General features: G+C 48.8%; 1 protein-coding gene across 1 annotated transcript; it reads left to right on the forward strand.

Moving 5' to 3' along the window:
• Window positions 1–11,824: 11,824 nt before the first annotated feature.
• LOC135812958 (uncharacterized) lies at window positions 11,825–13,377 on the forward strand. The gene is made up of 2 exons (XM_065326177.1): window positions 11,825–11,870; window positions 12,383–13,377. Exons 1-2 carry the CDS (start codon window positions 11,825–11,827, stop codon window positions 13,375–13,377), a joined length of 1,041 nt encoding a protein of 346 aa, XP_065182249.1.
• The last annotated feature ends 355 nt before the right edge of the window (window positions 13,378–13,732 follow it).

Genomic DNA, 13,732 nt, shown 5'->3' on the forward strand with positions numbered 1-13,732 from the left:
GTACAGAGTATGAAGAGGTGGGAAAGACACACAGCGTCTAGTAAAACTACATATAGGGTGGCATTTTCAAAATGAAAAACGTGTCTTCGGCGCTTGGTTATATATATCTACCTGTGTCTTTGTATAGGTAATCAGTACTAATCAAATGCCGAAACATCTTGCTCTTCTGAAACGCAGAACTCACAGGTTTGTGAGTTTGAGCACTCCAGCAAGTTGGATTCGGACTGAATTTACACCTAGCTTTGGAAACACTTTAGCAAATGTCATTGTAAATCAGGTTTGGCCTTATTGTCTATGTGATGCTCTGATAAGTCGACAAAGGACGGCATGTTGAGTTCCTCTGACATCGATATGTTCATGTAACATTTTTAACGATGATGTGCGAGTAAATATCGGTATCATCATTTTTCCATTTCTCCCAAACAATTCTGTCTCTATATCTAATGTACATGCAGGCTTGCATGCTCATATTATGGTGTCACATATCCTGCGGCATATATCATCTCATGAATATGTCCTATAATGGCTTATGGTGAAACCAGAATAGGTAAGTTATAACAATGCGTTGTCCACCTCCCCACTCCATGCCCATCAGTTGTGCAGCGGCATCCAACAAAACATCCAATCGCACCCACAGGAATTAGCGACTCACCTCTAAAACCCGTATTCACGCCAATGGCGTTGCGTCTCCACTCCATTATGTTTGGTTGAGTTGGGTAACTCCGAACTTCTTCCTCGCTCACCGGAGGAATTTCTCTAGTCTCCTCGCGCAACTGGGGAGCACTCCAATGGAGGGAGAAAGATTTTCATAGAGCGGCTTGCTGTGAGAGGTGGTCTGAGACTTGACGGCACTAACGGCGAATACTAGTAGTAGTTAGTATCAAGACCGTATGGCCACGGAGCTGCGGGACGCCTCGCCGGTCGTCTATCCGTGTGGAGGCATCGCAAGCGCGGACAACATATCTTGAAGCGAGCGCGGAGCTGAAGCTGGATTGGTGACTGACGTACCTGCTTACTCCATAATACCGGCGCATAATGATGTACATTTACATGTACAAGACTTCGTTCGTACTCAACTCAAACTCGTGTTCCGTCAGCGTCAGTGTTAGCAAGTACATGTAGTACAATGTGTTCCCAAAATAACTTCGGGACAGTCTGTTCATGGTTTTCATTTGCATTGGACTCGTTCTCTACACTTGCGTTTTTTAGCGGTAATTCTAATGTTGTAGCGTTGTTCTCTTGTAATTTAGTGGAACCTGTATTGAGTAACTGAGTTTTATGTTTCGTTACATTGTCGACAGATCTCATGTGTATCTATTTTGTGGCACAATTATTATAGCCATTTGTCGTCTCCATTCTTGTGCAATCTTCATGTTATTGTGACGTACAGTATTTCATAGATGTTGGTTGCCCTGTTGCTTTCTCCCCCCTGTCCTCTCACCCAAGCTATTCTGCATAAGCGAAGCTGTGCACCCAGCATACTGCTGCTACACTTCAACGCTGGAATGCGTACAATAAATAATAATAATAATATTCATGTACGCAACAAAGCTAATACTGGATACAAGCAGCTGCAAGCCAATAGAGAAACCGGGTTCTTCCTAAATTTCATTCAACGGCAGGGCAATTCTTTCCTAGGTCTCCAGAAACAGTCGGGCGATTTGCCAAACACATCGAACGTTAGTCAAAGTCTACCTGAGTACAGTGTATGCTCATGTCAGCTGGTTGGCAACTGGATTCCATCTGTCACTGACATATCCAGCGTCCACTAAGCTGCTGCCTGACAGTTTTGTGTGGGGCATGGGCAGCCGCGCAGGTCCATTCCACACAACTCTCCTGTAGAGATACTATCAAGAGTATAACCCTCCTGATACTACATGTATTTTTTCTGTATTTTTTACTACAGAAGGAGTTTGAAAGCTGTCCAGCACTACTCGTGTACTTAAGTATATGTATATTCGATATGAAAAGGAGTACTAGTAGTATACGTCACTTGAATGATGGGAGTAGCTCAAACTAGCTCTCGTGCTGATTAACCATACATGGCAACAGTCACAGCAGCGATAAAGTCTGCTCTGGCGAACAGTAGTGCCCCTAATGCACCAAAACCCTGAATGGTAGATCACTAGCCACAGGTTAGTCCATGCATTATAGAACACCGCGGCTGTGCTCAAGTGGGTCCAGGCCATACCCAATGAGCAGAGCCACTCCTTCATCTGCTTTGCCGTGTTTGACTTTTATCCAAGCATCACGGAACCTCGCCTCCGGTCTGCACTGGCATTTGCAGAGCAGTTTGCCGTACTGACGCAAAGTGACATCGACATCATCATGCACTCCCGTAGGTCATTTCTGTTCCAGGGTGGCCGTCCATGGATAAAGAACAACGCACAATGCAACTTCGACGTGTCGATGGGATCGTACGATGGAGCAGAGATATGTCAGCTCGTCGGTGCTTTCCTATTGAGCAAGTTGTCTGGGCACGTCGATGAGGCCGGAATTGGACTTTACAGAGACGACGGCCTTGCCGTGCTGAAAATGCACCAGGGCCAGTTGCCGATCGCACGAGGAAGTCCATTATCGAAGAATTCAAGCAAAAAAAATTCACTATCGACGTTAATCTTTCGACAGTGAATTTCCTAGACGTCACGCTCAGCCTCGACACTGGGAAATTCCAGCATCGTAAACCTGGAGACGCACCTCTTTACGTCAACGCCATGTCCAATCACCCACCATCCATACTACGGAACATCCCCGATATGATTGCTCGACGTGTCTCAAGCATATCTGCTGACAGCGGCGTATTCGCCGATGCCGCCCCTACATATCGCAATGCATTAGCGGCCAGCGGATTACCTGCCAACATCAAGTACATTGACCAAACGCCTCCTGCTGCAATGAACGGCAGCAAGCAAAAAAGAAAAAGGAAACTTAATGTTGGTGCGTCTAGGTGGCTATGAAGTCGAGATCCTAGGTCGGCGGAGCTCCCTAAACCTCACCACCATTGCCACGATTCAGGTTGTGCGTGCTTCCCCGAGCTTCATCTCATGTTTGGCATTTAAAGTGGTCTTTGTAAACAAAACAAAAAAAGTGGTGTGGTTTAACCCGCCAATATGCCAAGAGTGTCCTGACCAACATCGTCGGCACCTTCCTGCGGCTGATCGACAAGCATTTTCCTAAGGGTTCCAAAATGAACAAAATCTTCAACCGCTTCAACGTGAAGGTGAGCTTCTCCTGGTTACCGAATATGGCTCACATTATCAGTCGCCACAATAAGCGTCATTTGTGCGTCCAGGAACCGGACAAGCCGTGCAACTGCCGTCGTAAGGACCAGTGCCCTCTCAACGGAGCGTGCCAAGCAACCAGCATAGTTTACTCGCCGGGAGGTGTTGAGTGATGGCCACAGCGATGGGCCCAATACCTACATTGGCAGTACGGAGCCTCCATTCAAGCTTCGATACGGGAACCACAAGACATCCATCAAGCTTCCTGGATACCGCAAATCCACAGGCCTCTCAAAGCATGTGTGAGAATTGAAAGATAATGGCAAGACGCACGACATCAAGTGGCGAGTGGTTCAGAAGTTCAAGGCCTACAGCAACATAGCGAAAAGATGCAGCCTGTGCCTCGAGGAGAAGGCGAGAATAATCACTGGCGACAGGAGATGGAGCCTCAACAAGCGGTCGGAGTTTATATCTAAATGTCGACATCAAAATAAATTCATGCTATCAACACCGATAACATGATCTTCACAGCACCCTGCTTCCAGGCAGTAGGGCCAGTTGATAGCTCTCTGCCGCCTTGTCACCATCATCATCTTTGCACCGCGCATCTCACAAGCTGTGCTAGCTCGGTTTTATCGACTTTCTTAGTACCACGATCCTTACAGGCTATGATATTGAATCGGATATGAGTTGATAGCGCCCCTAGCGCTTTCTGTTATCCTTGTCCCGCCACACTGGGCTTTAAATAGTGGGTTATTTTTTTTATGTTCAAGTTTCATGCCATCTCAGGCACTCATCAGGTGATATGAACATCAAGAAAATAACCCACCAGTATAGTGTATATATCTATATTATAAACTCAATCTGCAGACATAACTGTTTCGTCCTTTGTGGACTCGACAGCGCAGCACAGAGGAAATGAGGCCGAACCTGATAGCAATGGAAATAAAAATTTCCAATCAGGCCCGAGGCCATATATTATACATACACACTCGTAAGATTTTCATGATCCTTATTTCACTCCACTCCACTCAGATCACCTGATGAGCTTGTAAATTGACGAACAAGTTGGTTATCCGCGCATTGCGCATGAACATTTCCATTTTCGTATAGCGCTGCAGCGTTGTAATGCTGCTAGAATTTACGCATACCTGGATGGTGTCTCATGGCAAATACCACACGTTGACAGTAGGTCTGGACCTCAACTTCTTCAAGTCTAGAAAAAGACTAGAGCAGCCAGCTGGTGCAACCACATGACAGATAGTTGCCATTCCTGCTGTCAGTTATGGATGACTACTACTCATATGCGTTTTGCCAAACACGACAAACAGCGCCATCAGACAACAATGGAGAAAGAATCATTTAGTATAGAGCTCCCGTTCACGGGTGGTTTTCATGTGCATTTTCATTAATTTAAAGGTGAGAGAGGTTTTGAAAGAGCAGGTACCCCATACATCAGATACAGCTGCAAATAACGAGTGCCTGACATGAACATAGAAAACAACCCACGAATGAAAAAGTGTACTATCTCTGATAATAGAAACATGCAGATGAAAAAGGACATATATGTTACTAGTGATGGCTGACAGTCCACCAATGTAACGAGACAAAATATAGTCAGATAGCGCGACAATAAGGCACAAAGTTGACAACTAGCTCCTTCACATCTACGTATCTACATCCCATCATATCACATTATTATACAACGTTTTGGAGGTGGGTGTCAGGTCGTCGAATGTTTCAACATCCTAGTCCGTTTTGTTCCTTGAGGTAGCACTATCTGACTGTCTTTAATCTCGTTGCCTTGGTTGACTGTATGTCATAGATTCTCGTAATTAGTCACGTCTAGGTCCTTTTCTCTTTTAACATGATAAGAACGATGAGAAATAATTATTTAAAACTCGGATGTTGGGCCAGTAATAAATGCCGAAAGGAGGGAGGACATATGGATACGAGTTAAGAGTAACTCTCCATCACTGTCACCAGATAATATATACAGTCAGAAAGTGCAACAACTAGGCACAAAGCTGACAAAGTTCTAATACATTCTTTGTTCCGTTGGGACTATAGCTTGTGCTCGTTTTCGTTGCGCTTACCTTCCCCTCTTTGGTCTTTCCATAACCTTCAACCTTCCGACTCGGAAGGCTGTTGGTTAGCGCTACGGAGATGTGTTGAAGCTTGGTGTCAGGACGTCGAATTTCTCAGTACTTTGTCAGCTTTGTGCCTAGTTGTTGCACTTTCTGACTGTATAATTATTATGGTAGCTGGTTACAGTGGTGGAGAGTTACTCTTAACTCGTTTCCATATGTCCTCTTCCGTTAGAAATAATTATAAGAATTGATCGAACTAGCTTTCGCACAACGCTCATCAGGAAGCCTCATTGTACTGATGACAAAATTTAAAAATAGACAAAGTATAAAGGATGCAAATGTATAGCGATAAATAACACCTAACAAATGCCAAAAAGTACCACAAAGTATTCTTGCCAGATATTCTATACTTTTCTAATTGTCCGCAAACTCCAACGCAGCCATTTACACATTTTTGGAAACTTCACTTCTAAACTCCTAACTCCAAAAACGGTCTCTTCACTGCGATTCAAATTCAAATTTACATTACACCAATCAACTCACGCAGAAGGAGAGAGGAGCCTGGATAAATATCCGCGAGAATGAAGACTTGGCGGTCACAAGACCAAAGGATTTGTGGTCATGTCTCGTTATAGTGTACATGCAGAAAATGGCTGTTATGCTGGGCCGTCCAGAAAGTTACGAACGTTCTGATGTGAAGACCGAACACTTGGTTAAAAGGACAAGGACAACGTTGGACGATTTCACCCACCAAAAAACATCCTCAAGCACTCGCCAAAGCAAACCAACCCAACGACTGGCCAATCAGGCAATTTTACGGCTCACCCAATGGCCACAATCCGGGTGTCCTGCTGCGCCCCAGTGGTGTCGTATTCTGGGTCTTCCACAGAAAGTTGCGCACTCTTGTGTTGGGTAGTGTCTTTGCAGTTTGCGTTCTGCAGAGCTCACTGACTTCTCAGTTTGAGCACTCTGGCAAGCTACGTTTGGGCCTGGTTTAAAGGGGCAGTTCGGTGAAAATATCAGGAGCGGTAGAGTTTCGGACGCTGAGTCGAATGCAGTCCATCCTCAAGTGTGCAAAAAAACAGATCTCTCTCACTAATCGAGATTTACACTGATTTTTTTGAGCTTTTGGGCCCAAATAAGTCTCGTTGACGGCACAATTTGTCAACTGAATAAGGAATAAGGAAGTGAACGAATTTGATCGAAAGTGTCGAACCACCTTCATGACGAGGAATCGGTCGTAAACAGTGTTTGTTGAATTGGAGCTAGTTATGGTGAGTGTCTGTAGGAATTGTTTTTAAGGCGATCAGGACACGTTATTCACCTCGAAATCAGTGATTACCCTTTAAAATTGAGATCAACAAAATTTCTAAGTCGAAATGACCCCACAATGTCATTCGCAAAATACTTTGGTGTCATTTTCGACGACGACCTGAGCTGGCGGTCCCACATCCAACACCTTGCTAGTCAGACAGGGAAGGTCGTAAGTCGTCTATGGCGACATGGTGATTCACTTAGCATCACGGCCCGCGGGATATGGTATGTTGCCATGATACAAGCCAAGCTGTGCTATGCCGCAAACGCCTTCTTCCCATTCGCTGTCTGTAGCTGGTCTCACTCGGCTCGAAAGATCGGCGAAGTCCGGGGTTCGAGCAATCCTACGACTGCAGAACCCGATCGCGACTCAGCCGCTACGAGAGAAACTCTCATTGTCCACCATTGAGAGGTTGTTTCAGCGAAAGCTCCCCATGTTTGTATTCCGTTGCCTGCACTCTCTGTCCAGTCATTTGTTCTCGTCTTTCTTCACCCCAACCGCACCTTCTCAAGCAGATAATGACCGAAGGGCCACTCGCGGACAGGTGACATGGCTCTTACGTGTCCCCTTCCTTCCGGGTCCTGCTGGACGGTCCTCCATCCGCTTCCAAGGTGCCATTCTCTGGAATAAGTTCCAGGCTGAAGTTAGATGTGTATCACAAAAGAATGAATTCAAGAGTACCATCTGACACAGTGTTGAGTCGCTGGTCCCTACCTCTTTGTATATTAGCCTCTAGGATCGTTAGTTCTTCAGTTCCCTCTTTTTTCTGCACGATTGCCCTGTTTGTAAGTTCTCACCTCTTTTCTGCACCATTGCCTTATGCTCTATTTATGTGTATCATTGCCTTCCGGAACGCTGTATATTTGTTCTCGCATCCTTTCTGGACATTTGCCTCCAGAAACGCTTCATCTGTCAGGGAAATCTCGCATAACAACTAAACTATCGTAATCCGACATCATCATTATTAATTTTTCTCATATCTTTCTCATACATATTCATATCGCAGATTTCTCGTTTTTGGTAAGAATCGGAGAATCCTCTCTCTGGTGAGAAGGCGATGTTGCATGTGCCCTGAGTGAGTTGAAATAAAAGAATACAACAACACCAATAACAACAAATGAAGTTGAAGCACCATGGAGTTTGAATATTCCGATGTCCTTGGCGGGAAAGGTAAGGATAATAGAGAGGTTCCGCACTACGTAAAGTTGAGCAACTTTACGTTAGTGGGTGGGGAAAACCCGTGAATTCGCGAGTTTGCACTCTACTTACGGAAAGTTGTCTACGTAGAGTACGTAGATAGGGCTCTGATAACGTAGCTGGTCCGTAAGTGGATTGGGGTACAAATTTATGACTCTCTCCCCAGGTCGATCTGGTCGTACACTGCCGCGTTCGGAGTTGCCAAGGGCAGCTACGTGATTTGAAAATTCCGTATGGCGGAACACAGATGCGCATGCAGTTTACGTAAGACTTTCCGTAGATCGACTACGTTTTTTACTAACGTAATTACGTTATGCGGAACCTCTCTATTATCTACTAGACATAACGATCTCACCTGTTCACGCCCTGTATAGTCCAACTTCGACGTTCAAAATGGGCGTACTCAAGCAACATAGACCATACATGTCGTATACATAAACTCCTTACATGTGAGCATGAAACCACGCAAATACAAATACATAGCTGTGTATACATTGTACATGCACGTACATGTATGTGTGTACACTGTGGAACCTAGTTTGTGTTCCTCTGTGTGTTTCATGTGTCGTTATTGCCGTATTCGACGACCATAAGCAAAAGGAGAAATTTGGTATTGTACGCGCTCTTGTTTGTAGTATGTGTGCCGCATTCACTCGCTGTCTAAAATGAGATAGCTGGCGCTGGTGGCCCGTATTGCCTTGTTGTGGACAAAGTAAATCGTAGCCTGTTAAAGCCGGTCAAAAGTGTTGTTTTTTCACGGCTGAGCGTAGCGTAGTCGTAGTCGTGCTCTGCTGCTCTTCCACTGCGCAACTCTCCCCCACCTGCCATCGTGGTCTTGTATTCCTCGTAGAGCGTGGAGTTTTTTGACGTCCGGAGATCTAAAGTAATAAATTATGCCGTCTACTCGCAGCCAAGGAACCACGGCTCCTGTAGCTCATCCTGAGCCTGCCAGGACCGCCAGACGACGCCCAGCCGCCACCTCCGCCACCTCACCTGCCCCACCAACACAAAGCTCGGCAGGTGAGGAGATGCCGTCGTGGTTCGCCTCCGCATTTACCAACCTGTCATCACAAATCAAGGGAGTGCAGGAGGAGGCCACGGCGGCCCGCGCTGAGGTGGCAAAACTGAAAGCAGCGCAGTCCCTAACAAGCCAAATAACCCAGGCCCCAAAGCCGAAACTCAAGTCACCAGGGCTGCAGGCCCAGTTCGCCACCAATGAAACTGTGTTGCAAAAGGTGGATGCCGCCATATCGGTGCTCCCGGACTCCGCACCCGAGGCCAAGGAACTCCTGACGCAGGGTAAGCACGAAATCTGCAAAAGGCAGAAGCACCTGAAAATAGCAGATTCGTTCGACTGGGAGACTGTGAGAGTTTATGAGGAGGGCAGCGTGGGTGACAGCCTCGCTGACGACAAACGGATCGCGGACGCGGCCTCAACTGCTAGTCGACTCAAGCAACTGCAGCCCAGGGAGTGCTTCCAACCTGAAACTGAGAGGCCATACCCGAGCAGGAAGTTTCGTGCCCCAAGTTTCGGCAACAACTCCCAGTTTGAGCGGAGGCCATCGGGTCACGGACCGTTTGCCAACGGTGGCCGAACCCCTGGAAGCGGCCCACGTTGCTGGAACTGCCAACAGTTGGGTCACGTCAGCAGGCATTGCCCCCAGTTCGACCGAGGCAGTAGTCGCCAACCACACTGGACTCAGCAACCACAGCCCACTGCAGGAGCTCGTCCACGAATGGACGGAGCATGAGTGCCCAGACCCGCTGGAGTCTGACGAGATAAGTGCTTGTGACATTAACGTTCATGGGCGGTTATTACACTGCATTGCATTTTGGGAAAATATTGGTGCCTCAGATTTTGTTTTACGTATCATTTGTTATGGCTATTTTTTGTGTTTTGTCTCCCCCCCCCCACCAAAGTTCCGGGCATGTAACCTAAAGTCTTCTAATGATCATTCTAGTTTTGTGTCTGACCAAATCCGTATGCTGTTACGTTCGGGGGCAGTCGAGATGGTGGAGGAAAACGCCACCCATGTGATTAGTCCGTTGGAGGCGGTTCCCAAGGGCAACGGAAAGTAGAGGCTGATTATAGACCTCCGCTTCCTCAATAAGCATTTGGCAGACTCCCATTTTAGCGTTGAGGACCTGAGACTCATCCCGGACCTGTTCGATCCGGGTTGTTTCCTGTTCACTTTTGATCTGAAGGATGGCTACCATCACATCTCGATTGCCCCAGAACATAGGAAGGTCCTAGGTTTTCAATGGCAGTTCCGGGGTCAGGCCCGGTTTTTTGTGTTTGCCGCACTTCCGTTTGGCCTTAAGCCCGCCCCATTTGTGTTTACAAAAGTGCTGCGGCCTTTGGTCACCCATTGGCGTGACCAAGGCATACGTATTTTCCTGTATCTGGATGACGGAACTGGAGCCGCAAACTCCGCAGAGGAGACGCAGCGGGTCGCCCAACTTGTGAGGTCAGATTTGGAAAAATGCGGTCTTGTCATTAACAAGCAAAAGAGTAACTTTCAACCCCATCAGGTGGCCTCGGTCTTGGGTCATGTCCTGGACACGGCCAACAACAGCATTCATGTCACCCCAAACCGCGTATCAAAATTTAAACTGCTGCTAGCTGAGATTATGTCTTACCCCACTGTGGTCCCCGCACGCTTGCTTGCCAAACTAACAGGGTCGCTGAGCTCTATGTGGCTTGCTCTGGGCTGCGTGGTGCGCTTACAGACAAGAAGCTTGCACGCATGTCTGGGCCCAACCCTAGAAGAAGGCTGGGAGATAGCTATCCCACTTGAGCATGGTGCTAAGGCTGCATAAAGTTTTTGGCAATCTGAATTTGATCGTTTTCACGGGAGACCCATCTGGTCTGCCGGGCCCCGCACGCTGCAACTGGTATTCACGGATGCTAGTGACTCCGGGTGGGGTGGTTTCAGCCTGATGAACGGGGGTTGAAATTGCAAGGGGCGAGTGGCCCTGGACCATGTCAGCCGCACACACCAGCTCCACATTGAGGGAACTGCTTGCTGCCCGCTTTGCCCTAATCTCTTTAGTGTCGCGTTTGTCTGGCCATGCAATTTGTCTTAATACCGACAACCAGAACGTGGTGTCCATTTTGTGTAACGGTAGCCGTAACCCAACGCTGCACCAAGAAGCTGTTGACATTTTTCGTTTCTGTCAACGCGAACACATTGAACTGTTTGCACAGTGGATCCCCCGGGGTGAAAATACCACGGCTGACTATCTCTCACGGATTCTAGACATGGATGACTGGGCTATTTCGGCCGAATTGTTTGTTTATTTTGATAAGAAGTGGGGCCCCAATACTGTCGATAGATTTGCGAGTCATTTGTCCCATCAACTCCCTACTTTCAACTCCCTTTGGTGGTCCCCAGGTTCGTCGGCTGTTGACTGTTTCACTCAATCATGGGAAGGTGAAAGCAATTGGTGTCTCCCCCCACCTCGCTTGTTAAGCAAATTGTTTCATTTCCTCAGAGCCATACCGTGTCATGCCACTGTTGTGTTTCCTGACTGGCCATCAGCACCATGGTGGCCGTTCTGGCGCCCAGGTGGGCTTGCAACCCCGTTCACCGTTACCCGAGAAACCTTCCAGCCCGGTTTCGGCTCATTTCGGCACACATCCCAACTGGTCTGTCTTTTTGGACCAGAACCACCACCATTCCGTTTTCATGCAGTCCGTTTTTGTTCTCTCCGAAACTGTGCTCATTAGGGGTCTTACCACACGGCCTTAGTTAGAATTTTTGGTTACCTTGCCCCCCCCCCCCCCCCCTCCCCTGTGCTGTCCATCGCCCGCCATGAGGTTGCCTTTATTGATGTCTCTTAGTGTTTTTTCTTGCGCTTGCTGCCTATGCTGTTCTGTTCCTGCCATTTTTTAGTATAGGGCATTTTTTCTGCGTGAATTGCCTATTCAATGAACTTACACATACCCATGTGGATTGAGACACCCGAGGGGCAGGGACGACAAGGAAGGGAGAAGCCCGATGGGCGGTGATGACGGGGGAGGGAGAAGCCCGATGGGCAGTGATGGTGAGGGAGGGAGAAGCCCGATGGGCAGTGATGATGAGGGAGGGAGAAGCCCGATGGGCAGTGATGATGAGGGAGGGAGAAGCCCGATGGGCCGTGATGATGAGGGAGGGAGAAGCCCGATGGGCAGTGAGGATGAGGGAGGGAGAAGCCCGATGGGCGGTGATGTTGGCAATGGTTGCCTGTGTGCATGCTGGTATGAGGCGTGACGCTGCGGCGACATGAAGCCCGGGTCGTTCAGGGCAGCCGGTGTCACCCGTGGTCCCCTACCCGATTCACTCTGTTCATAAATTACACGACATACATCTCACACGGGGTAACGGTGACGTTGGAGGCAGAGGAGGGTTAGACCCCTGGGAGGTACACCGGGTGGGGGAGTCCGGAAACCCACAATACCGGGACTGAACACCGATCAAACTCACAGGAACAACACACAGTCTGTCCAGATCTGATCCCCCGTGTGTCTTTTTCCTGTCTGTGGGTGTGTGCGTGCGTTTTGCATGTGCCTTATTCAGCGTCCTCCCCTTTTTGGACGGAACTGGCATCCATACGGAATCCCGCCGTTCAACACCTGGTCGACGCGCTACCGGTCGTCCTGCTCAATGACGTGGCGCCTTCTACAGGCAGGGCATACCTACAGGCATTCGGTTGCTGGCGTACATGGGCTTCTGGGGCCGGATTCACCTCGTTCCCAGCTCGCGCAGTCCACGTGGCGCTAAACCTAACGAGTTTGATCCAACAAGGCACGACGTTTGCCCCTGTCGTACAAGGCTGCGCGGCTCTACGTTGGCTGCACCGTAAGGCCGGTCACCCAGATCCGATCGCGGCACCGGTCATCACGCAACTGCAAGTTGCCGCTCGCCGTATCTGTGCACGTCCCGTCTCCCGCCGCACTCCGATCTCACCGTCCCTGTTCCGCCAACTGATGTCCACCCTGGCCCAACCAGAGGCACCACTGGGGGACCTGCAATGTGCCACCATGATTTGTCTTGGGTTCTTCGCCCTACTGCGCTGGGACGACTTGCAGCGCCTCGTGGTGTCCTCGCTGGACTTTACCCCGACACATATGTCCGTGCACCTGCCAAGCCGCAAGAACGACCAACTGAGGCAAGGGGACGTAATTCTGGTCGCTCGCCAATTCACCGGCTCCATGCCATGCCCGGTTCGCATAACAGAGAGCTTTCTCCGGCAAGCAGGACATTCACCCGACCAACACGTACTGGGCAAGGTAACCTCCGCCCGCTCTGGGCCAGGCGTGCGCGGCACCATGAGCTACAGCAGAGCCACGGAACTCCTGAAAGTAGCGGTGGGCCGCACCCAAACTGACGCAACATCATATGGTCTCCACAGCCTCCGATCAGGTGGTGCGACGGCCGCAGCTAACTCGGGCATTGCGGACAGACTACTGCAACGACACGGCGGCTGGAGGTCCGCGTCCTCCAAGGATAAGTACATCGCGGATTCACAGCACGACTTGCTTTCTGTCTCCACTGCCATTGCTTCTGCCTGACTATCCTTTGCTTCGTGAGTACATTCTGGTAGACCACTACCCCATGTACAACCCGGTTGCTATGTGAGTGAAAAGTGTTGTTTTTTCACGGCTGAGCGTAGCGAAAGAGTGTAAAAAACGTATTTTTCACTCACCATTTTTCTGTCGTGCTCTGCTGCTCTTCCACTGCGCAACTCTCCCCCACCTGCCATCGTGGTCTTGTATTCATCGTAGAGCGTGGAGTTTTCCCGCCCTCCCTCCCTTGGGTCCCGTACGTTGTTGGGCTTCCACTGGGTGCTGTTTTACTGGTTTTCCATGGCATACTTTGTTTTGTGTGTTTCTGTCCCGAGGGTCTCGGGTTTTTTTGGGTGTTTTT

The sequence above is a fragment of the Sycon ciliatum genome, chromosome 3, assembly GCF_964019385.1.
Source record: "Sycon ciliatum chromosome 3, ocSycCili1.1, whole genome shotgun sequence".
In the NCBI taxonomy this organism is placed as follows: domain Eukaryota; kingdom Metazoa; phylum Porifera; class Calcarea; order Leucosolenida; family Sycettidae; genus Sycon; species Sycon ciliatum.